The sequence below is a fragment of the Marmota flaviventris genome, chromosome 19, assembly GCF_047511675.1.
Source record: "Marmota flaviventris isolate mMarFla1 chromosome 19, mMarFla1.hap1, whole genome shotgun sequence".
Classification (NCBI taxonomy): Eukaryota; Metazoa; Chordata; class Mammalia; order Rodentia; family Sciuridae; genus Marmota; species Marmota flaviventris.
This window is the reverse complement of record NC_092516.1, coordinates 30,747,387-30,769,593: the sequence shown is the minus strand read 5'-3', so window position 1 is coordinate 30,769,593 and position 22,207 is coordinate 30,747,387. Positions and strand designations below refer to the sequence as shown.

Genomic DNA, 22,207 nt, shown 5'->3' with positions numbered 1-22,207 from the left:
CTTATTATTATTTTTTTTTTAATGTGGTGCTGAGGATGGAACCCAGGGTCTTGCACGTGTGAGGTGAGCACTCTACCGCTGAGCCACAACCCCAGCCCAATTTTTTTTTTTTATAGTTGTCTAACTCTAGTTTTATTCTCTTTTCGTTTTCTTTGGCAAATGTCTTTGCAGCACTCCAGCATACTGTATCTGTGAACTTTTTCCAGGAAGAAGATAGGGAAGTGTTCAGAGTTGCAATAGACCGGGAAGCTTGCCTGGCTGTGTTCTAAGAAAAATCAAGTTTTGATCACCCCCTACTGGGCAAGCCTGCTGATGGCAACAAAAATAAACGTGGAAGAAATGAGCGAGGAAAACTGAGAAAAGAACCATTTTAGAGAAAAACATGACCATGCTGGAAAAGGAGGAAGGGAGTCAGGGACAGCATTGAACACGGGTAGTTTTTCCCCCTTTTGGATTTCTGCTACAAAGGGCACAGGAATCTGACTTCTTTTGTCAAGCTACAATAATCTCCCAAGACAACAGAGAATGGAGCAATGTTCAGCAAGTAAAGTGGGACTGTCCAGATGTCATTTAAGGGAGTTCAGGTCCCCAGGCACCACATTTTATGCTCCAGGATTCAGAAGCAGCTTCTAATCATAAAACTCCTACCTCTAGGCGAGTTTTAGGACAAACACATGTGATTATTTTTCAAACATTTTAAAGGGCTAACAAGAACAACTAGAGGTTTTTTTGTTTTGTTTTGTTTTGGGATACCAGGGATTGAGCCCAGGGGCACTCAGCCACTGAGCCACATCCCCAGACCTATTTTGTATTTTATTTAGGGACAGGGTCTACACTGAATTGCTTAGCACCTCACTGTTGCTGAGGCTGGCTTTGAACTCACAACTCTCCTGTCTCAGCCTCCCAAGCCACTGGGACCACCACACCCTGCACAACTAGAGGTATTTTGTGATAAAAAGACTAGGATCAGTGAGTTGCAATTATATGGAAGCATATTTATGCTTTCATTTAAAGAACTTTAAGCAATTATCCATCTCCAAAAGAAGGAAATTATCTTCTAGAATTGTACCTGGCCACAGAAACAGAAGTCCAGGCCAGCATAGAAGGGATGGGGCAAAAAGAGCTTGGACTGTGGGTACTCACAATGACATTCATTCAGTCTGCATTTATTAGGGCCTTCTCATTCATCATTGCCCATATCAGTAATTATTTGTTTAGATATCTGCCAAGAATTGTATATTTTTCATTTTAAGTTTTTCCTGTCCTATCACAATGCCTGGCATATTATAGGTTCTTAATAATTGTCGAAAGGGACAGATGAGGCAGGACACTGAAGACAGTAGGAAGCAGTTTTATTTGGGTGCAGCCAGGTTCAGAGGGTAAAGCTTTCACTGTAATCAACTAATCCCCCTGAACCCAGAGTTCAGGCAGTTTCAGAACTTTATACCCAGTGTGTAAAGGGTAGGGCTCAGAAGTTCACAGTCTGTAGAAGTTCACACAAAAGCAGCTTTTTCTTTCACTGCTCTGGGCAAGTTTACCCTTCAAGGACAACACCTGAGAAGGGGAGAGCTGCTTCTCCCCTTTCTTCCCTCCACCTGCCAGCTGTTTCCATGAAGCCCAATTAGCAACATCTTCTCTTATCTTTGGAATGTAAACATCTCAGTGAAGCTCCAGCCCAAGGCAAGAGGCCTCCTTAAAAGAATGTTTTTTTTTTTATCATACTCTGTATTTGCAGACACACTTCCCTTGAAAACCTTTACAAAAAGTAACAATATTTATAGTTAAATATTGTAATATATAGTTATATATTATAACTATATATGTATATATATATATATACATATATAGTTACAATATATAACTATATATAGAGCTGTACATGTACAGAATGTGTATGTGTGTATATATGTATGTATGTACATATATATGTATGTGTGTGTGTGTGTATATATATATATATATATATATATATATATATTCCATAAATGTTTGTGAAAAATTAGTAAAAGATGTTCAGCACCTGGAGTGCTGATCTCTTTGAGGCCCCTGGCCAAATTTAATTGTAAGATAGAGCAACAGGAAATAGGAAGCTTAAGTACATTGAACTCTTTTGTAGAGATTCTTTTGCTGATAGTCCTAAGATCAATTATGGTGAAGATTTCTGGAGAAGCTTAATTAAGATTTTCTGTGGAGGAGGGGATGCCACTACATAAACTGATTGGGAATCAAAACCATTCTGAAGAGGAAGTGCATATGACACATCACAGTGCACCATAAGTCACATCTACTAACTTTTTCCTTGTCTACTCTTTTGGGGTTTTGTCATGTGGTTGTGGTTATATTAATGGAAGGAAACAATGGATCATCCTAAATTAACTTTTTTTTTTTTTTTTTTTTTTTTTGGTACTGGGGGTTGAACACAAGGATGCTTTACCACTGAGGTACATTTTTAGTTTGAGACAGGATCTCACTAAGTTATGGAGGGTCTTGCTGAGTTGCTGAGGCTGGCCTTGAACTTGCAATCCTCCTACCTCAGCCTCCTAAATGCTGAGATTACAAGAGTGCACCACCACACCCGCTTATATTAACTCATTTTAATACAGTACGATTTAGATGAATAACATTGAAATAATTTTTAATGACTTTTTAAAAAATCTCTTGAGGGCTGGGGAGGTAGCTCAGTAGTAGAGCATTTGCCTAACACACATGATGCCCTGGATTTGATCCCCAGCTCAAAAAAGTTTGAATCTTGCCTAATGTCTTCTCTGATAAGGGGGGTGACTCAAATTGGTGTTGGGAGGGACAGCAAGGGAGGAAGGTTACCTCTAGATAGGGAATAGGGGTGGGAGGGAAAGGGAGGGAGAAGGGGAATAGCATGGACGGTGAAAGGAGACCCTCATCATTATACAAAATACATGTATAAAGATGTGAATTTGGTGTCAACATACCTTATATATAATCACAGATATGATAAATTATTGTATAATGGTGTATTAAGAATTGTAATGCAAAAATAAATAAATAAATAAATGTTTGAATCTTGACTCTCCCACCAATTAGTTGTATGATATTGGAAAAGGTACTTTTCTGGGTCCAAGTTTTCTGATCTTTAAAAATGGAAAATTTTAATATTTCACAGGGGTAAGTGTTCTCAAGATTATAATATTTCATGGTATTAATATTTCATAAAGTAATGGAGATAAATGTGTGTGTGTAGTCCATTGTTTCCAAAGATGCTTACATTATCAGTCTTGCAGCGTGACCAAGAGATAATCCACTTTTCTACCCCTTGATTCTGGGCAATTAACCTGTTATTAAAAAAAAAAAAAAAAACGGTAGAAATTATGCTATATAACTCCCACTGAAAGGCATCTACAAGTCCTACCCTCTTAAAATGCTCCTTTTGGGGAATCTAGTCATCAAGCCACAAAAAGACCCAAGCAGTGAAGTGGAGGGACCAAGCCCCCAGGCCAATATCCCCAGCTGAGTTTCCAGTCTCTGGCCCAGCACCTATTGGCAGCCATCGCTGCTCAAGTGACACCATGGAAAGCAGAACAGGCCAGCCAATCTGTATCTTTTTGAGGTGATGTGGAAAATATTAAAACAATCATTGTGTTAAGGTATTAAATTTTAGGGTAGTCTTTTATGTAGCAAGAAAGAATTAACAAAATGCCTAACAGTACCTGGCCCATGGTAAGGACTCAAAGGAGGTGTATGCAGGGAATGGCAGTGGTAAATAAGTATTATGAAAAAGTTGGAGAGAAGGGAAAAAGTTAATATGATCTGGCCAAACAATAGAAAAAAGATGTTGAAGTTTATCTAGCCCAACAATTCACTGTGCAAAACCTCCATACCCATCACCTAAGTGCTCTCCCATTCTTCAGAATGGCACAGGATGTTGGAGGACATGTCTTCACTTTTGAACAACCCTAAAAGAATGTTTTTCCTTTTATTGAATACTTCCATTATTTCTATTCATTGGTCTCATCCTACCTTCTGGGATCTCTTAAAACAAACTGTATTTCCAAATGACAGCACTTCACCAGTACTTGAAAACTAACATTGCTTTATAACTATGCTATATAACTCCCACAGCTGAAACTAAGGCAATCTGAAGGTATTCCCCATCTTGTTTTCTATGACAAGGGATAAAGACAAATTCTGCAAGTTCTCTTAGGATGGATGCATGGTGTTCAGGCCTTACATCTTTAGATTTGCTAATGTGATCTTTGGATGACCACTAGCTTGTAAACACTCCCCTTAGGATATGGCACCTAAGACAGGCCAATCTCAGACATCTGACCAATGCTGAAAGATTGGCTTTATTTCAAAAATCCTAAGGAAATAATTATGTCAGAGGTTTACTGCAAAATAATTTGGTAAGGAGTGGGAAGTCCATGACGGAATGAAGAAAATGAGACTAATTTTGACTATCATGTCACTTTTTAAAATATTTTTATGCTTTTGAAAATAATTTTTAAAAAATGATACTAGAACACGTCGAGGGGGAATGTCTAAATTTATGATATATATGGACAGGGAATTCCGTGCTCAGGCATGCATTCATGTTCCTGTCCCTCAATATATGTGACTTTTGCAACACCAGACAAAAGCAATCTCTCTAAGGGATGCTTTGGGGGGGGGGGGGGTGGAACTGAGGTCGAAAACAGCATCTTCAGTCTGGGAACCTGCAGCTGCACAAGACCATAGGGGAAAAGACAAGCAAAGACCTCCTTATCAAGTCCTGCAACATCCAGAGAAGCGCAGCCCCTATGATTTATTTCTGCAGGGGAAGGTTAGGACTCGCAAATGCACACGGCCACTTAGGACTGACACCATGACCCGCATCTGCAAGTGATATCTGTATCTCCCGCTTCACGGGCCCAGGTACCTAAACGTGGTGATGGGCCTGAGGCAGTCGACAAGGGGCCCTAGGTCACCACGCTCAGCCGGTATTGCCCCCCAACCCTCGTCCCAGGGTGTCGGGAGCTATGCTGGAAACCCGACGAAGCGTTCGCCTGGTCGGTCCGTCTGGGTAAAAACGAGCAGAAAGCTGTCTGACTCCTTAAGGCCTTAATCTCCTTTAAGGGCGATTCCGCTTCTCCAAACGCTCCTGAACCAGGGCATCAAGAAGTTTCCCGAATTCCTAGAGGGGCCACGCGGCCCCTCAGCAACTCCCGCGGGGGCGGGGCTCTGACGCACTTCCGGCTGCGCCGTCTCGCGGCCCGCCGAGCGGTCTCCCCGCGCCCGGAGCGGCTGTGACTCACGGTGAGCCTGTTGGTCCCCGGTTATCGCGGCGGGTGGGGAGGGGTCGGTGGCCAGGTTTAGGGAGGGACAGGGGGACTGGCTTAGCGGCTGTGGTCTCCGGGAATCTCCGACTGGCCCTAGCGGGGCTGTGGGGAGGAGCCCCGGTCCCTGCCCAGCCCGTGCTGATGGAGGCGCCGGCTCTCTGGAATGGTTTTTCCACCCCCTAGGGCTTTAACAAATGAAACCTTGTCTCCTCTGCGCCCCAGAGGAGCTTTCTTTTGTGCTCTCTCGAGCCGAGCCGTTCGTTAGTCGGCCTGGGGCTGCCCGCCCTTCCTTCCGTGGCTCTCAATTAGGTCTGAACTCGAGGCTCATTGTTAGAAGTAACGTCCGATGGGTGGGAACCTCCTGTGGGAAGCGGCATCTTGGCAGCCGCGGGCCGTGCCCAGCAACTTCGGGCTGCGCCCAGGTTGGAAAGCTTACGCACAGCGGAGAGCTGGTCCGGTTTGGAAACGTTTTTAGAGGACCGATTATAAGTAGGGTGTAAAGAGAGGTGATTTGGCTGGGGAGAGAGATTTGGAAAGCCATGCTATATAAGGAAAAGTTTAAGTACTGTGGACCGGGGGATAAAAACCACGGTGGAGAGGAAACAATCTAGGTAGCTCCAAACAAAAGTTCACTGTAGTTGAAGACCATGTGAGTTGTGTGAGCCTTTGTTTTCTCTTCACTTGCTTTTTGAGTTTATATACACTTTAAGAAAAACTCGAATGCCAAGACCAGGAGAGCATCCCAAAATGAATCTTTACACAAACTCCGCGTGACCAAATGTTAAATTACTGGTTTGCTTCAGGGAGGGAAAAAAAAATAATGTCAAGACAGTTTATTATCCAATTTTTAAATGTTTAAAATTCTTGCCATAGAAGATTCCAACGTCCGTGGAACCGTTTCGTTGAGGCTTTGATTTGCCTTTCTCTTCTTCCCTCCCCCCACTTTTTTTTTTTTTTTTTTTTTTTTTTGGTAGCGTGCACTCACTGTTGTTCCTGCTTACTTTGGATTTGTAATTCTCCTGCCTCAGCCTCAGTGAGCTCCTATTACAGGCATGCATCACCACATCTGGGACAGTTCTTTTCTTATTACTAAGATTGTGCACGTTTTCCTGAATTAATTAGTAAGCTGAGACAGGAATGAAACAGAATCCTACATGATTATTAGATCTTAGTGGAACATAGAGAATAAGGAGAGGAGTGATGAGACCTAGTGGAGAGATAGAGGGCCAATTGTGATTCTGTCTGTCCAGCACAATCATGGCGCTTTATTCTAGGAGATTAGATGGCACGTCTCCCCCGCCTCAGTTTTTCTAGGAGTCTTGCACTTGGGTGATTCGGTGGCTAAACTAGGTGCAGACAGAGATCAGTGTGAAGGTGCTGAAGCTGGTCCACTCTGTCAGAACATCTAATGGCATCTCTTAGGATGCTTCAGGATTTGTGTTTTTAATAAAAAAAACTAAGTGTATGAGGCTGGGCATGGTGGCAGGTGCCATAATCCCAGCAGCTTGAGAGGCTGAGGCTAGAGAATGCTGAGTTCAAAGCCAGCCTCAGCAACAGTGAGGTGATAAGTAACTCAATGAGACCCTGTCTCTAAATAAAATATAAAATAGGGGTGGGGATGTGGCTTAGGGGTTGAGTGCCACTGAGTTCAATCCCTGGTACCAAAAAAAAACAGGGTGTGGGGGTTGGGGATGTGGCTCAATGGTTAAGTGCCCCTGGGTTCAATTCCCAGTACCAAAAAGAGAGAGAGAGAGAAAGAATTACAATCTTAAAAGTCTGCAAGTTAAATTGACCAGGGCAAGTTGTGTAGCATGAGGGAAACAACTGTCCTTGGGGACAAATGAGTCAGGGGGGCTGGGGCTCAGTGGCAGAGTGCTTGCCTAGCATGCATGAGGCACTGGGTTCAATCCCCAGCACCACATAAAATTAAAAAAAAAAAAAAAAAAGCTAAATAAACAAAATAAGGGTATTGTGTTCATCTACAACTGTGTGTGTGTGTGTGTGTGTTTATATATTTTAAAAAAATGAATCAGAGCCAGGCTGCCTTGTTCAGTGCTAGATTGCTTCATCCAGGGTTCATGAGGAAAGAATCTGGGTAGGACATGATCTTTTTTCTAGGCACAGTATGTACTTGGTCTCTACTGGTTTCAAACCTAGAGCTATTGTTTTTATCTCACTAAGGGAGCATTGTAGTTACTTTTAAGTCCAGTTCATTCATTCATACACTCCACAAAATCTTTTGTTTTAAGAGAGAGGGTCTTCTTCTATTTCCCAGGCTAGCCCCAAACTCTGGCTCAAGCAATCCTCATGCCTCAGTCTCCACTCCACTTTATTGAGCATCTGTTATATACCAGACATGTGCTAGACTCCCATTCTATTCACTCCTCAGTGAATAGTTTACATAGTAAACTAAAGCTCCTGTTCTCTTTCCACCTTATATTGTCTTACCTTCAGCTACAACTTATCACTTGAGCTTTCTGCTGCTCAGTGATTCTTCAGCCTTACCCTCAACTGCAGTGTATTTCCCAAGCTAGTTCACACCCCAGATCCAAGTAGTTCTTCTTTTTTAGTATTAAAAATACTTTGATTATTTAAAAATAACATTCCTCAGCTGGGATACAGCAGCCACACCCATAACCCTAGTGATTTGGAAGACAGTAGAATAGCAAGTTCAAGGCCAGACTGAGCAACAACAAGGCCCTATCTCAAAATTTTAAAATAAATAAAAAGGGCTGAGGACGTAGCTTAGTGGTAGAGAATCCTTGGTTTGATTTCTCGTACCATAGAAATAAATAAGTTTCTTGGCTGGTGAAATTTTTCTTACTACATCAAAGGATACCACAAACTCTCCATATTCATCTTTTCTGCAAATTTTTAAAGACTGTTGACTTTCATTTCCCAAACTGATTATTCATTGGTAGTTCCTGAAGATGGGGAATGGCATTTTCCTATTTTGGAGTATTTGGGGAAATTGGTAGCATTGAAAATATCCAAAGAAGTTCCATAACAACAAAAGCTAAAAGTCTTGTTTGGTGTTGGCTAACCCCTTATTTCCTAGACTCAAATTTAGCCAGAGAATCCTTTATTTGGATGATTGGCTTTAGTTCTGAAATAGTGCTGTATGTTTTTCTTGCTGTGCCGTAGTTTCCCTTCTCATGTTTTGAGCTTCTTGCTGATGTTTGTGATTCTATTGCTAAGCATTCCACCAACATTAATTTCATAAATACAAACCTTCTCCGCACAGCACCAGCAATAAAAACTATTTAGTTTGTCAAAGGACTATTTGTAATACCTTTAAAGATTTTTTGATTACGAAAGAAGTAATATACATTCTTTTTAAAAAATTTGGAAATCCAAACAAGAAAAGAATGTTGAAATTCTCTATCATTACATAACCCAGCAGTGTCACTGTTAATTAAGTTTTGGTCTTTTTCCCTCGTTATGTTTGTACTATGCACATATTTATCACTTTTTATACCTCGAGGTGCTGGCAAGCCAGATCCAGGGAGATTGATGCATGTACAAAACTAGCTTAGTTTGGTGTTTTAAATGTGCTAGGTCGAGATGTACTACAAGTCCTCCTTCAGGTTTTATAAAGTATTTATAGATCCTCTTTATAGTCTTTACAGTTATTATCAGTGTAATTTCATGTAGGTGTTTTAAGTATTTCTCTTTTTTAGGACTGGCAGAATTTTGTTCTTCTAGATAGCCATATTCAACATAGGATGCCTAGATGTCTTGAAAGATGCTGCTTAAGACTTGAAAACAGGAAGATCAGTCACAAACATAAGACTTTGATTAATTTATTAATTTTTAAATATGCTTAATAAGTGCCAGTAATTTTAGACTGATTCTCTTGTCTATTATTTACCATCTCCCCTATTATAAAAGTTTGAAAGCTCCCAGAGGGTGGGGTGTGTGTCGTACTTGCCCACTGCAGCCCTAGTACCATCCGCATGACAGGTATTCAGATATTGAATGAATAGACTTCATGGCAAATGAAGAGAATCGAAGTGATTATGTTATTACTTGTGTGTTGGTATTCACATGTGTCAATAGCCTGAAAGATTTAGAGTATTTAAAATTTAAAAGAAAAGATACTTTAAACATTTTAAAAAATATTTTTAGTTGCAGATGCACACAATACTTTATTTTTAAGCGATGCTGACGATCGAACCTAGTGCTTCATAGATACTAGGCAAATGCTGTACCACTGAGCTACAACCCCAGCCTTACTTTAAGCATTTTTTTTGTATCCTCTATTTTGAGTGACATTTTGTCAAAATAAATATCACAATAAGAATACATGTCACTTTTAGTCTATTCTCTGTCATTCCACCTGCCTTTCTGTTAAAAAGCTAAAGACATTTAAAAACTTGCATATGCCCTACTTAAAATGGGTCAAGTGAAGCTCAAAATTATGTCTTTAATTACACTTCATTATTGTATGTTAGTTAATTCCAACCTCATACCTGGTTATGCCAACAAACCCAGTTATTTGACTACTAAATTTTTTAAAAATATATTTCTATATAGATAGAAACAATAACTTTATTTTATTTTATGTGGTGTGAGGATTGAACCCAGTGCCTCATACTAAGCAGGTGCTCTACCATTGAGCCACAACCCCAGCCCTTGACTAGTAAATTTTTAATGTTCAAGTTAAATAAATGTCTTAGGTTCAAACAGACAGTATTTGACCACTAGATAGCTTGTTGAATGTTCAGAAACTAAGGTATCTCTAGTTGTAAGATTGTGAAACAGTTTTTGGAGCAAATTAATCTGATTTTAAAATTATGCCACACAGCACTTTTTAGGAAGATAGAGACACAACACAGTAAAATCGAAGTAGGCTATCACAAGCTGACTCCAGAATAATTTTGAATAATAATTTTGGTCATAATTTCTACAATTTCCTGTACTAAAAGTATGTCTATAAAAACAAACAAAAAAAGTCACTTTTTCTTTTGGTGATTTTATGGTGACCGTATTTTCATAGGTTTAACGTGTGGCCCTAAGGAACCAGAAACCCAAAAGAACCAAAACTCCTGCTCCACAAAGCCTGCCCTAGAGAAGCCATTTCTGGAGTCTGTATGATGACCAAGGTGGTGGGCATGGCCACAGTTCTGGGCCCCAGGCCCCCTCAGGATCAGGTGGGGCCTGTAACTGTGAAAGTCGAGGATGAAGAAGAGAAAGGGAAGTGCCTTCCCAGCCTGGAGATGTTCCGTCAACGCTTTAGGCAGTTTGGGTACCATGACACCCCTGGGCCCCGGGAGGCCCTGAGCCAGCTCCGGGTGCTCTGCTGTGAGTGGCTGAGGCCGGAGATCCATACCAAGGAGCAGATCCTGGAGTTGCTGGTGCTGGAGCAGTTCCTGACCATCCTGCCCCAAGAACTTCAGGCCTGGGTGCAGGACCATTGCCCAGAGAGTGCCGAAGAGGCCGTCACTCTCCTGGAAGATCTGGAGCGAGAACTGGATGAACCAGCACTGCAGGTAGGGAAGGGGGGCTTTTTTAATTTCAGATATTAAAAGCATAGCATTCCCTGCAGGAACACGGATTTGTCCATTCAACCAAATTAGCGGGATAGAATTACTGTGAGTTGGACCATTTTCCTTGTAAGTTTTCTTCTTTAATCTTGAGGATCCAGTAGGATGGACGTTTTTCTTTTCTTTCCCTAGTTTTTCCCTGAGATATTTCATTCTAATAGTGAGCTGTGCACAAACCCAGCCATTTCTTACTATTTCTAGGTTTCAACTCCAAATGAACAGAAACAAGTGTGGGAGAAGACATCATCTTCAGGAAGTGCCAAGGCATCCCTGAGCAGCATGCAGACACAGTCTGTGGAAACCAGTCCCAAGTATGAATCCTGGGGGCCTCTGTATATCCAAGAGACTGGTGAGGAGCAGGATTACACTCAGGATCCAAGAAAAAGTCAAGGTGAGCACCATCTCAGAGGGCCCTGGCCTTCATAGTTGAAGAAGGAGAAGGATCCATAATTTCTGGTGTGTAGTGACTCCTGGTGTGTAGTGACTCCTGGATTGACTTGACTAGCAGGCTAACTAAGCAAAGTAGTTTCCTTTCTTCCCCACATTTAACTGTATCAGCCAGGGTCCTGGTGTGGGAACAGATGGCACACTCTTAGAGGGCCAAGTGAAATGAGTTAGATAAAGGACTTTACAGAGGTGTGGACAGCCAGTAACGGGTAGAGCACCCTAGACAGCAATGTAAAGGTATTATTATCACCAGATGTGGTGGTGCATGCCTGTAATAACCCAACTATCAAGAGGTTGAGGCAGGAAGATTGTAAGTTCAGGGCCAGTCTGGGCAACTAAGCAAGACCTTGTCAAAAAAATAAATAAAAAGGACCAGGGATAGGAATGTAGCTCAGTGTTAAGCTCCCCAGGGTTCAGTCCCCAGTACCATTTAAGGGAGGGAGGCATTACTCTCTATGAACCTAAAGGGTTGAGAAAGAGGACCTGTCACCAGAGTCTGATGGGAGCTGTAGCCTTGGTTGAGGGAGGAGGGAGGTCACTTGATAGGAGCTGTGGCTGCAGACCCTGTCATCAGATAGAGAGCAAAGGGAATAAATACCCCAGTTTGACGCTGCTCCTGCCCACACATCTTCTGCTAGTTTCCCTATTGGCAGACCCCCCTGGCAGCCAGATCAGGACAAACAAGACAGTTGTACAGTCCTCTAGCAGTTAGTTTCTTGCGGGTACAGAGCAAGAGACAATGGATCGGGAAAGAATGAATGGAAGATAACTGGCAGCCTCCTTTCTGAAGCTAGCAGGTCACAACTGTATTGGGGTAGCCGTACTTCCCTGCTCAAATCCACAAATCATAGTTTACAGAACAGTCTCAGACACTATAGATGGTTTTCCCCTTTGTTATTTCATACTAATGGTTTCTATGCTCATACTATCGTTTCCTAGAAGAATTACAACTAAATCTTAAAATATTTAATTTTTAGTTATGTTTATGAAAACATGGGACATTATTCCAGATCTTATAGTCCACCAGGGCTTTGCTCAAGTGTAGGTGGTGTAATCGCTAATCATGTGTATGTTGTACTTTCATGAGCAGAGTCCATAGCCCTCAGAAATCTCCATGAGATGTTACCATGTCCCACACACATGGAATTCCATCTTAGAAACAGGTGGGGTTTTTGTTTGTTTGTTTGTTTCTGTATTGGGGATTGAACTCAGGGGTGCTTAACCACTAGCAAATCCCTAGTCCTTTTTTTATATTTTATTTTGAGACAGGGCCTCACTAAGTTGCTGAGGCTGGCCTTGAACTTGTGATCCTCCTGCCTCAGCCTCCCAAGCTACTGGGGTTATGGGTGTACACCACCATGCCTGGCTGGAAACAGAGTTTTGATCTCTGTTAATCATATTCTCTGGGAAAAGTAAAAAAAAAAAAAAAGGAACTGTCTGGCTAAATTTAAATGTTTAATGCCAATTCTCCTCTCTAGTCATTTGGAGCCTTCTGGGAGTTTCTAGACTACTTAAAGTTATAGATAGCCATAATGGTTAGTTTTATTTTCTGTTTCTCTTGGCATAGTCACTTGGCAGTGCTACCCAGAGGAGAGGTAGAAAGGAAGGATTATCAGAGCCAGTAGCAGGCTCAGGTTTTAATGTCCAAATGGGGAGAAAAGACAGGTTCTTGAGCCCTCCTGAGGGAAAGGAAGTTTCTGAAAGCCTTGCATGAAGAAGACCCAAAAGGTTATACACTAACTGTGAAAAGTCTTGTTAGGCCCAAAGAACCATCCTACTAGCATGGGATCCAGAACCGAAGTTTGCCAATCTAAGTGGAGATAGAAGCATACCCAGAGACATTGAAACCCTAGACAGCTACCTTAGTAGGAGATCTGACTTTATTTTACCTGAATGGTACAGAAACCACCAAGCTAAGAAGTTAGCATAAGCCTTGGTTCTCAGTACGTGACAGAGCAAATGTGAAGCCACAGACTGTGTATTCCAGCAAATTCTAGACTATTCCAGGCTGTACAGTTATTTAGAGTGAGAGTTGGGGGGGATAAAGCCTTTCTAAGAAATAAAAGTTATAAAATTATGAAATATCCAAAGGAGAATAAGAGTCAGTAGACCCAACAGAAGGAAAATTAAAGCTCAATTATCTGTGATAATGGAACATTGATGTAAATCACTTTATAATATAAGTTGGTTTCAAATAAATTAATACAAATCATTGCAATCTCAAGATAGTAAGAAGCTGTTGGGGGAGGGATAAACAGGCAGCTTTGATTAAAAAAAAATAGCGTTTCTGAACATGAAAACTGTGGTCAATAAAATGAACACAGTGGCTATTTTAAACAGTTAAAGAGATGATTAGTGGACCGAGGGGTAAACTGAGAAAGTTACCTGAAATGCTGCATGGAAAGAAGAGATGGAAGGCGCCGAGGGTAGTGGGGAGTGGGCAGGCCATACAGCTCTATTTAACATCAATTCCAGGGGAGAATAGAGTTGAGAGAGACTGAGATTGTCCAGAAGTGATGAAAGACACAAATACTCAAATTCAGGAAATAAACCAAGTAAGCTGAATGTCCCAATGTCCCTGAACTAAATGTCCCTAAAAAACTATTTTTATTTTTCTTTTTTTTAATCTTTATTTTATTTATTTATGTTTATATGGTGCTGAGGATCGAACCCAGGGCCTTGCATGTACTAGACGAGTGCTCTACCACTGAGTCACAATCCCAGCCCCAGAAAACTGTTTTTCAAAGCCTGCTTCATTAGACTACTTTCGAAATCTTAACTTGTATTAAGTTATTTTTATTTATGTTAAGTAAGATGTACGTGCTACACATAGCTCATGGCTCATGCAGTAACTCAAAATGTCGCCAAGTGATTGCTTCTTATGAAAAGTGAATAGGAGGATGAAGAGAGAGAGAGAGAAACGGGTTCCATGGAGGGATAACAGTTCTCCACAAGAGCCTGTTTTTCAGAGTACATTTCTCATAGACCCCTTTTCCACAAATGGTTAAAATGACTTTAATGAAGTGTTAACTACCTAGCAAAATGCTTTAAACTGGTTCAGTCTGATATTGTCACTAATGATAAGACATAGCCAGCATTAGTTAAATGGTGAGTTAACCCCCATTCATATTAGTCCTGATCTGGAATCAGAATGAATGTAAATGGGACTGAATGCCCTGAATGTTCTTCATTGCTTTCATATTCGGTTCTGTGGGAATGCGGGTTCTGTGAGTTTGCCGCTTAGCCTCATCTCCCTTAAGTTATTTTTGTTCCTTAATCAGCTTTGGTCATTGTTCCTGCCTGAGCATCATTCGTCTCCTTTGCTCCTGTTCAGATGTGCTTATTTTCCTGTTTATACCTTGTGCCATATATGTATATGAAGCTTTCATGGCAGAAATGTTCATGGACTCATCAGACCATTGTAGCTTGTGGTAGGGAGCTTATGTGTGACGATCCTATTTCTTTTTTAACTGTTTGTTCCTCTTAATAGGAAACAACAAGCATATCCTTTCTCCATTTCTTGTTTCAGACTATAAACTGGATCCCCATAATGAGGAATCAGCAGATGAGCAGAAAAGTTCTGAAGAAGAGTCTCATGCAGATGGACTCAAAGGGGATATCATTCCTGTGATTGTTGCCAATAAGTGTGGGGCCAGGTCAGAAAGGCAGTGGGGGAACCTTGGAAAGGAAAGAGGAGCAAAAACCCCTCTTCAAGACACAGGTTCCAAGAAAGGGGCAGAATCAGTACACACTAAACCCACCCCAGGAGAGAGGCGTTACATATGTGCCGAGTGTGGGAAAGCCTTTAGTAATAGCTCGAATCTTACCAAACACCGGAGAACGCACACTGGGGAGAAACCTTATGTGTGCACCAAGTGTGGGAAGGCTTTCAGCCATAGCTCAAACCTTACCCTCCATTACAGAACACACCTGGTGGAGCGGCCCTATGACTGTAAGTGTGGGAAAGCCTTTGGGCAGAGCTCAGACCTCCTTAAGCATCAGAGAATGCACACGGAAGAGGCGCCCTATCAGTGTAAAGATTGTGGAAAGGCTTTCAGTGGTAAAGGCAGCCTCATTCGACACTATCGCATCCACACTGGGGAGAAGCCCTATCAGTGTAATGAGTGTGGAAAGAGCTTTAGCCAGCACGCAGGTCTCAGTTCACATCAGCGCCTCCACACCGGAGAGAAGCCCTATAAATGTAAGGAGTGTGGGAAAGCCTTCAACCACAGCTCAAATTTTAATAAACATCATAGAATCCACACTGGGGAAAAGCCCTATTGGTGTAATCATTGTGGAAAAACCTTCTGTAGCAAGTCAAATCTTTCCAAACATCAAAGAGTCCACACTGGAGAGGGAGAAGTACTATAATTGTCAAGTATCCCTCTTTCATTATTGTTTTCGTAAACTTTGGAACGTAAATGGTAGGGAGAAGCCCGTGATGCAGTAAACTCTATTGATAGATTTTGTTCCACCCACCATCAGGGATGCCTGTGGAGTGACAGCTCCACAGCACTCAAAGGCAGGAGGTCCCCTCCCCATACTTCAGGACCCAGCAAACCATGCCAGCATTGCCTTCTGCATAAACTGATGTATATCCAGTATAATTAAGAAATATTAAAACTGTTTAACCTTTCAATGTATATTCCAGAGTTATAACTTGTGAAGAATTGATAACACTGAACACAGTTTGATTGAATTCAGAATAAACATGTAACATCATATCATGCCTCAGGACTATTATTGTGATAAATGATGTACTATCAAAACTGACTATAAATGAAACTATTCCTACTGGTTTAGCTCTTAGAAATTTTGAGTTGGGGGTAAGTAAAGCTTTTGTTACTTGTGAATGTATATATGAGGGGTTGTGGTAGAGTATGTATAGAAGCTACATTTTGGTCTACATTGTGCTTTATTAAGTACATTTTTTTTATTGTTGGGATCATTTCATCAACTTCATTTGCATTTTGGTTGTATTTATCCTGTCCATTCCAGAGTCTATTAAAATTGACTCTCCCTGGGCAGCTTCCTTCTTCCAAAACTCGAGAAGTAAAACACAATTTGATTATCTTAAATCCATCCTGTCAAAAAAAAAAAAAAAAATCCATCCTGTCTGTCCTGACTGCAATCTCTGTGGCCTCTTAAAACACTTTTCCTTATGGTGTTTCTGGTCCAGAAACCTAGAAACCCAACTGCTTTATCTTCATATTATGATAGGTTTGTTTTGTTTTGTTAAGTAGTCACTGAAATATCTTTTTGCCTTCTGCCAAGCAGGGATAATAAGAAAGGTTCATGCTAGTACCAAGTCTGGTCTCTGGAAGCTGCCCTGTATGCCATCCCAGGATCCAATTAGGCCACAGTTCTAAATGATATTCTTCATGTATCAGCCATATATTTGGGGTGGTGTAAGGTGTAATTACTGGAAAAAGAAATTTTTTCTGTTTCAAGTAGTTTGTTAAAGAGCTGGGTGTCCTGCCAGCACCTTAAACTCTACATGTAATGCCGACTTGTCTGTATATTCATGATAAAGGCCCACAGAGCATTTAGGCAGCAGCGGAGCCCACCATTAGGAGGTCTACTTTTCCTTTGATGGTTAAATGCCACCGCCTCTTCTAATCCAGAATTCAGTCATCCCCACTAACATTAGGGAACTGAGTTGCATGGTAGAATCTGCTGTTAATTCTAGCCTCGGGGACAGCCACCACTGAACTCAGTACCAGGCGCCTGTCATGGTGCATCCTGTTATCCTAGTGAACCAGGAGTTCTTTGGTTCCTCTGGGATAACAGTCCAGCGTGGGGTTCTCAGGTCTCAAGCAATAAGTTAGTTTTAACATGCACTGGGCCTGCTTACCCTCTTCTCAGAACTCTGGTAATTCTAATCTAAATCTACCTCATTTACCATAAGCTTTCATTTATGGCCAAGTCTGGAAGAACCATTCTAAAGTACATCAGGGCTGTTATTTGTTTTCTAACAAATTCCTTCGAACTTGCGGATGTAGCTCAGTGGTACATTCACCTGGCAAATGGGACCCTGTCCAATCCCCAGCACCACAAAAAAATAAGATTACCACAGACTTAATGGCCTGAAACGACATAACTTTGTTACCTTGCAGATCTGTAGATTAGGATTCTGAGATGAGTCTCAATCAAGCTGGTAGCAGGGGTGTGGTCCCCTGGGGAGGTCCTGGCAGGTCCTGGCGAGAGAGAATCAGTTTCCCTGCCTTTACCAGCTCCTAGAGGCCACCCAGGTGGCAGCCCACTTTATCTCATTGTTCCTTTCTCCACCTTCAAAGCCAGCAATGTTGCATCTCTTTGGCCATTCTTCCATATGCACATTTAATCTGACTCTTTGCCTTCCTCTTCCATATTTAAAGAACCTCTTGATGGCACTGGGGCTCCCTAGGTAATCTCCCTATCTTGAGGTCAGCAGGTTTGCAGCCATTCTCTCCCCATCCTGGCTTTATATTTCACACCCCAACACCATGGCCTCCACTCCCAGCCCAATACCTCAGGAGCCATTCCCACGTGTGTTCCTCTGGTTCCTGTCAGTAATCTTAGCCAGGTTCAGCAATGCTTCCATGAGAAAGATTTTCTCTTGCAGCACTCACTGTTTTCCCAGTGGGACTATGCTGAGGTCTGACCCCAGTTATTGTTATATATTCAGAAAGATGGGGACAGATGATTTTTGAGGAAGAGAAACGTTATCTGCTGAAGCATCTCTCCAGGAGAAATCTTGGTATGGTCACCGAAAAAAGGAAGAAGGGGAAAGACTTAAGCAAGAGAGGAGGAAGGCTTTTGCTAAGCCTGAAGGTGAAGGGGAAGTGGGATATTAAATTACTTGTTTTTCTAAAATTTAAATATAACTGGATGTCCTGTATTTTTACTTGTTAAATCTGGCAACCTTTAGGGACTGGGGTTGTGGCTCAGTGGTAGCATGTGTGAGACACTGGGTTTGATCCTCAGCACCATATAAAAATATAATAAAGGAATTGTGTCCATCTACAACTAAAAAATATATACATTAAAAAAAAATCTGGCAGCCCTAAATAAAGAAGGTGGGGCAGAAGCAGATGGCTTGAGTAGAAGTTAAGAAATAAATATTAACAATAAGGGCATTCAATTATAACATGCCTATAATTCCAGCAACTCGGGAGAGAGACAGGAGGATCACAAGTTCAAGGCCAGCACCAGCAACTTAGTGAGCCCCTGTCTCAAAAAATAAAAAGGACTGCCAGGTGCTGCGGTGCACGCCTGTAATCCCAGGGGCTTGGGAGACTGAGGCAGGAGGACAGAGAGTTCAAAGCCAGCCTCAGCAATGGTGAGGTGCTGAGCAACTCAGTGATATCCTGTCTCTAAATAAAATACAAAACAGGGCTGGGGATGTGGCTCAGTGGTTGAGTGCCCCTGAGTTCAATCCCCAGTACCAAAATTAATTAATTAATTAAAATAAAAAATAAAGGACTATGGATGTAGCTCAGAAGTAATGCACCCCTGGGTTCAATCCCCACACACACCAATAAAAGATATATTAGAAATATGTGACCCAAGGTGTTTGTGTGTTACGTGTATGTGGTGTTTGAAGACATCAAAAAAAAAAAACTACTTAGGAAACAATATAAAAAATGAGCTGATGTGTAGTCTTTTCAACAAATAGTGCTGGAACAACTAGACATTCACAAAAACAAAAGACTTCGCACCCTTCACAGAAATTCAGACTAGGTCACAAATCTAACCAAACACTAAACTATAAAAATACTAGAAAGATAACAGGAAGAAATCTAAATGACCCTAGGTTCGGCAATGACTTTTTAGACACAATCTGTGAAAGACAGAAAAACAGATAAACTTTAAAATTACTAGGTGTGGTGTCATGCACCTGTAATTTCAGCTATTCAGGAAGCTGAGGCAGAAAGATCATGAGTGCAAGGCCAGCCTGGGAAACATAGGAAGACACTGTCTCTTATTTTTAAAATTAAATATATTTGCTCTGTGAAATTAAAAAATAAAGGACTATAATAATTTTTATTAAGAATAATAATTTTTAAAAAGCCACAGGTGGCAGAAAATATTTTCAAAAGAAATATCTAATAAATCACTGTCATCCACAAGTGGGGGAGTAAATCAGTGGTAGAGTACTTGCCCAGCATGCACAGGTCCTAGGTTCAATCCCCAGTACCACCAAAAGAAAAGAAAGACTTGTCACCCAAAAATTCACAAAGAAAAAACTCAAGAAGAAAACAAATAGCTTGATTTTAAAAAGGGTCAAAGACCTTAACAGATACCTCACTAAAGAAGATGTGAAGAAGGCAAATAAGCATATTCGCAAAGATATCCCACATCATGTCAGAAATTTTGGAGTTTTAACAATATTATACCACCACACACTTATTAGTGAAACCCAGAACACAGACAATATTACAAACTGGTGAGGATGTGGAGCAACTCAAAAATCTCATTTATTTCTGGCAGGAATACAAAATGGTGTAGCCACTTTGGAAAACAGTTTAGTGGTTTCTTACAAAACAAAACTTCACCTTACAATCTATCAGTCACATTGCATGGTGATACATACCTGTAATCCCAGCAATTTGGAGGCTGAGGCAGGAGGATCACAAGTTCAAAGCCGGCCTCAGCAACCTAGTGAGTCCCTAAGCAACTTAGTGAGAGACCATGTTTCAAGATAAAAAAAAAAAAAAAAAAAAATTAAAAGGGGGAGTAGGGGACAGGGGTATGGCTCAGTGGTTAAGTGCCCCTGGTTTCAATCCCCAGCACCAAATTAATTAATTAATTAAAAAATAATGAATTGGGCTGGGGATGTGGCTCAAGCGGTAGCGCGCTTGCCTGACATGCTGCGGCCCTGGTTTGCTCAGTGAGAGTACTTGCCTAGCACGGGTGAGGCCCTGGGTTCGATCCTCAGCACCACATAAAAATAAGTAAATAAAATAAAGGCATTGTGTCCATCTACACCTAAAAAATAAATATTAAAAAAATAAATCATATGAATGTAACAAATATAGAAAATTATTCTGACAGGGCTGGGGATGTGGCTCAAGCGGTAGCATGCTCGCCTGGCATGCATGCGGCCTCGGTTCGATCCTCAGCACCACATACAAACAAAGATGTTGTGTCCACCGAAAACTAAAAAAATAAATATTAAAATTCTCTCTCTCTCTCTCTCTCTCTTTAAAAAAATTTTTAAAAAAGAAAATTATGCTGACAGACATTACATCTTATAATGGATGAGAATTCATACTAAAGAGAAATCCTTTGTGTGTTATGAACATGGGCAAGCTTTTGGTCAGAATTTAGTTTCTGACACAACAAAAACAGGAAAGGAGCTATTTAAATGTAGTCACTTGGGCTGGGGATGCGGCTCAAGCAGTAGCGCGCTCGCCTGGCATGTGTGCGGCCCAGGTTCGATCCTCAGCACCACATACAAACAAAGATGTTGTGTCCGCCAAAAGCTAAAATAAATAAATAAATAAATATTATAAATAAATAAATGTAGTCACTGTGGAAAGTTATAGACTTCTCAATTAGACATCAGAAAGTTCATACCACAGAAAAGGCATATAAACATCAAGTGCGGGGAGGGGGGGGGAAGCATTCAATTGTAAATCATACTTATCAGTGGCCCATGCCTGTAATCCCAGTGGCTTGGGAGGCTGAGACAGGAGAATTTCAAGTTCAAAGCCAGCTTCAGCAACTGCAAGGCACTAAGCAACTCAATGATACCCTGTCTCTAAATAAACTACAAAATAGGACTGGGGATGTGGCTCAGTGGTGGAGTGCCCCTGAGTTCAATCCCTGGGGCACTGAGTTCAATCAAAAAATAAAATAAAATAAAAAATTTTAAGTCACGCTTTACTCATCATGAGACAAGACACCATGGAAAGAGACCCTATGAGTGCAATGGGCATTTGACAAAACCATTTTTCTTAGCACAGCTTGTATAAAACATTGTAATGGGGAGCTGCCTCAGAAAACACTCTAAGTCTGAATTCAAACAAAAGAGAGCTTTATTTACCTAGCCAGGGACTATCACCCACCTGTAGAGACTGATGCTCTGTGGGAGAACAGCTGCTTCCTGGCCTGTGTCTTGGGAATATAAGCACAAAAACCACAAGTCAGTGGCTTGTTTAGCCTCATGTAAGCAAGCCAATCACAGAAGTTAAAACAGTAACCAGTGGGACCTAAACAGGACTGGAATTTTCCAGTTAGCAAGCAAGCAAGTTACAGAAGCTAAAAAAAGCAGTTAGCTGAACTCCATCTCAGGTCCAAACAAATGTTAGACAACTGTATCCTGAGTTTCAGCTGAGTTGAGGTGACAATCTATTTCAAAGCCACAACTACCACCATATCCTGAGTTGGGTACATTCGGTGGGGTACAAAGTACAAAAAAAAAAAACCCAATTTTTTAAAAAAGAAGACAGCTTTCATTTTTGTTTCTCAGAAATGGGTCCTGCAGTTCACAGAAGCAGTAACAGAAAAACTAAGAAGGAATCTAGAACAGCTAAGATGGAGTCCCTATGGCCACACTTTTTTGTTTGTATAGCCACATTGACTTCATTCCCTCTATCCCAGTTCTAATAACTTATCTGATGCTTGCAGTTATCTCATTTACTCATCATTTTACTACTGAAATCTACAAGCCTTGTCTACATGATCAAGCTAATACAATTGTTCACAACTGTATTGATTTAACCTTGTCTATATCTATATTAACCTGTCAGCCTATATTCACCTATAACTATACTGGCATATTGACTTATCACCTTTCACTGTTTGTATCTTTTTCCTGTGCTTTAAACCCTATGACTTACTATTACGTGATTTTATTACTATTACTTAGGCTTACTCCTGATGAACCTGCCTATGAACTTATGTCTTACTGTTGCTTATCTATGTTATCTTACTTTA

The 22,207-nt window shown here is 41.1% G+C and overlaps 1 protein-coding gene across 1 annotated transcript; it reads left to right on the top strand.

Moving 5' to 3' along the window:
• Window positions 1–5,186: 5,186 nt before the first annotated feature.
• Window positions 5,187–16,008, top strand: Zscan21 (zinc finger and SCAN domain containing 21). Its single transcript, XM_027952887.3, has 4 exons — window positions 5,187–5,268; window positions 10,291–10,783; window positions 11,039–11,228; window positions 14,814–16,008. Exons 2-4 carry the CDS (start codon window positions 10,385–10,387, stop codon window positions 15,653–15,655), a joined length of 1,431 nt encoding a protein of 476 aa, XP_027808688.1. The 5' UTR covers window positions 5,187–5,268; window positions 10,291–10,384; the 3' UTR covers window positions 15,656–16,008.
• The last annotated feature ends 6,199 nt before the right edge of the window (window positions 16,009–22,207 follow it).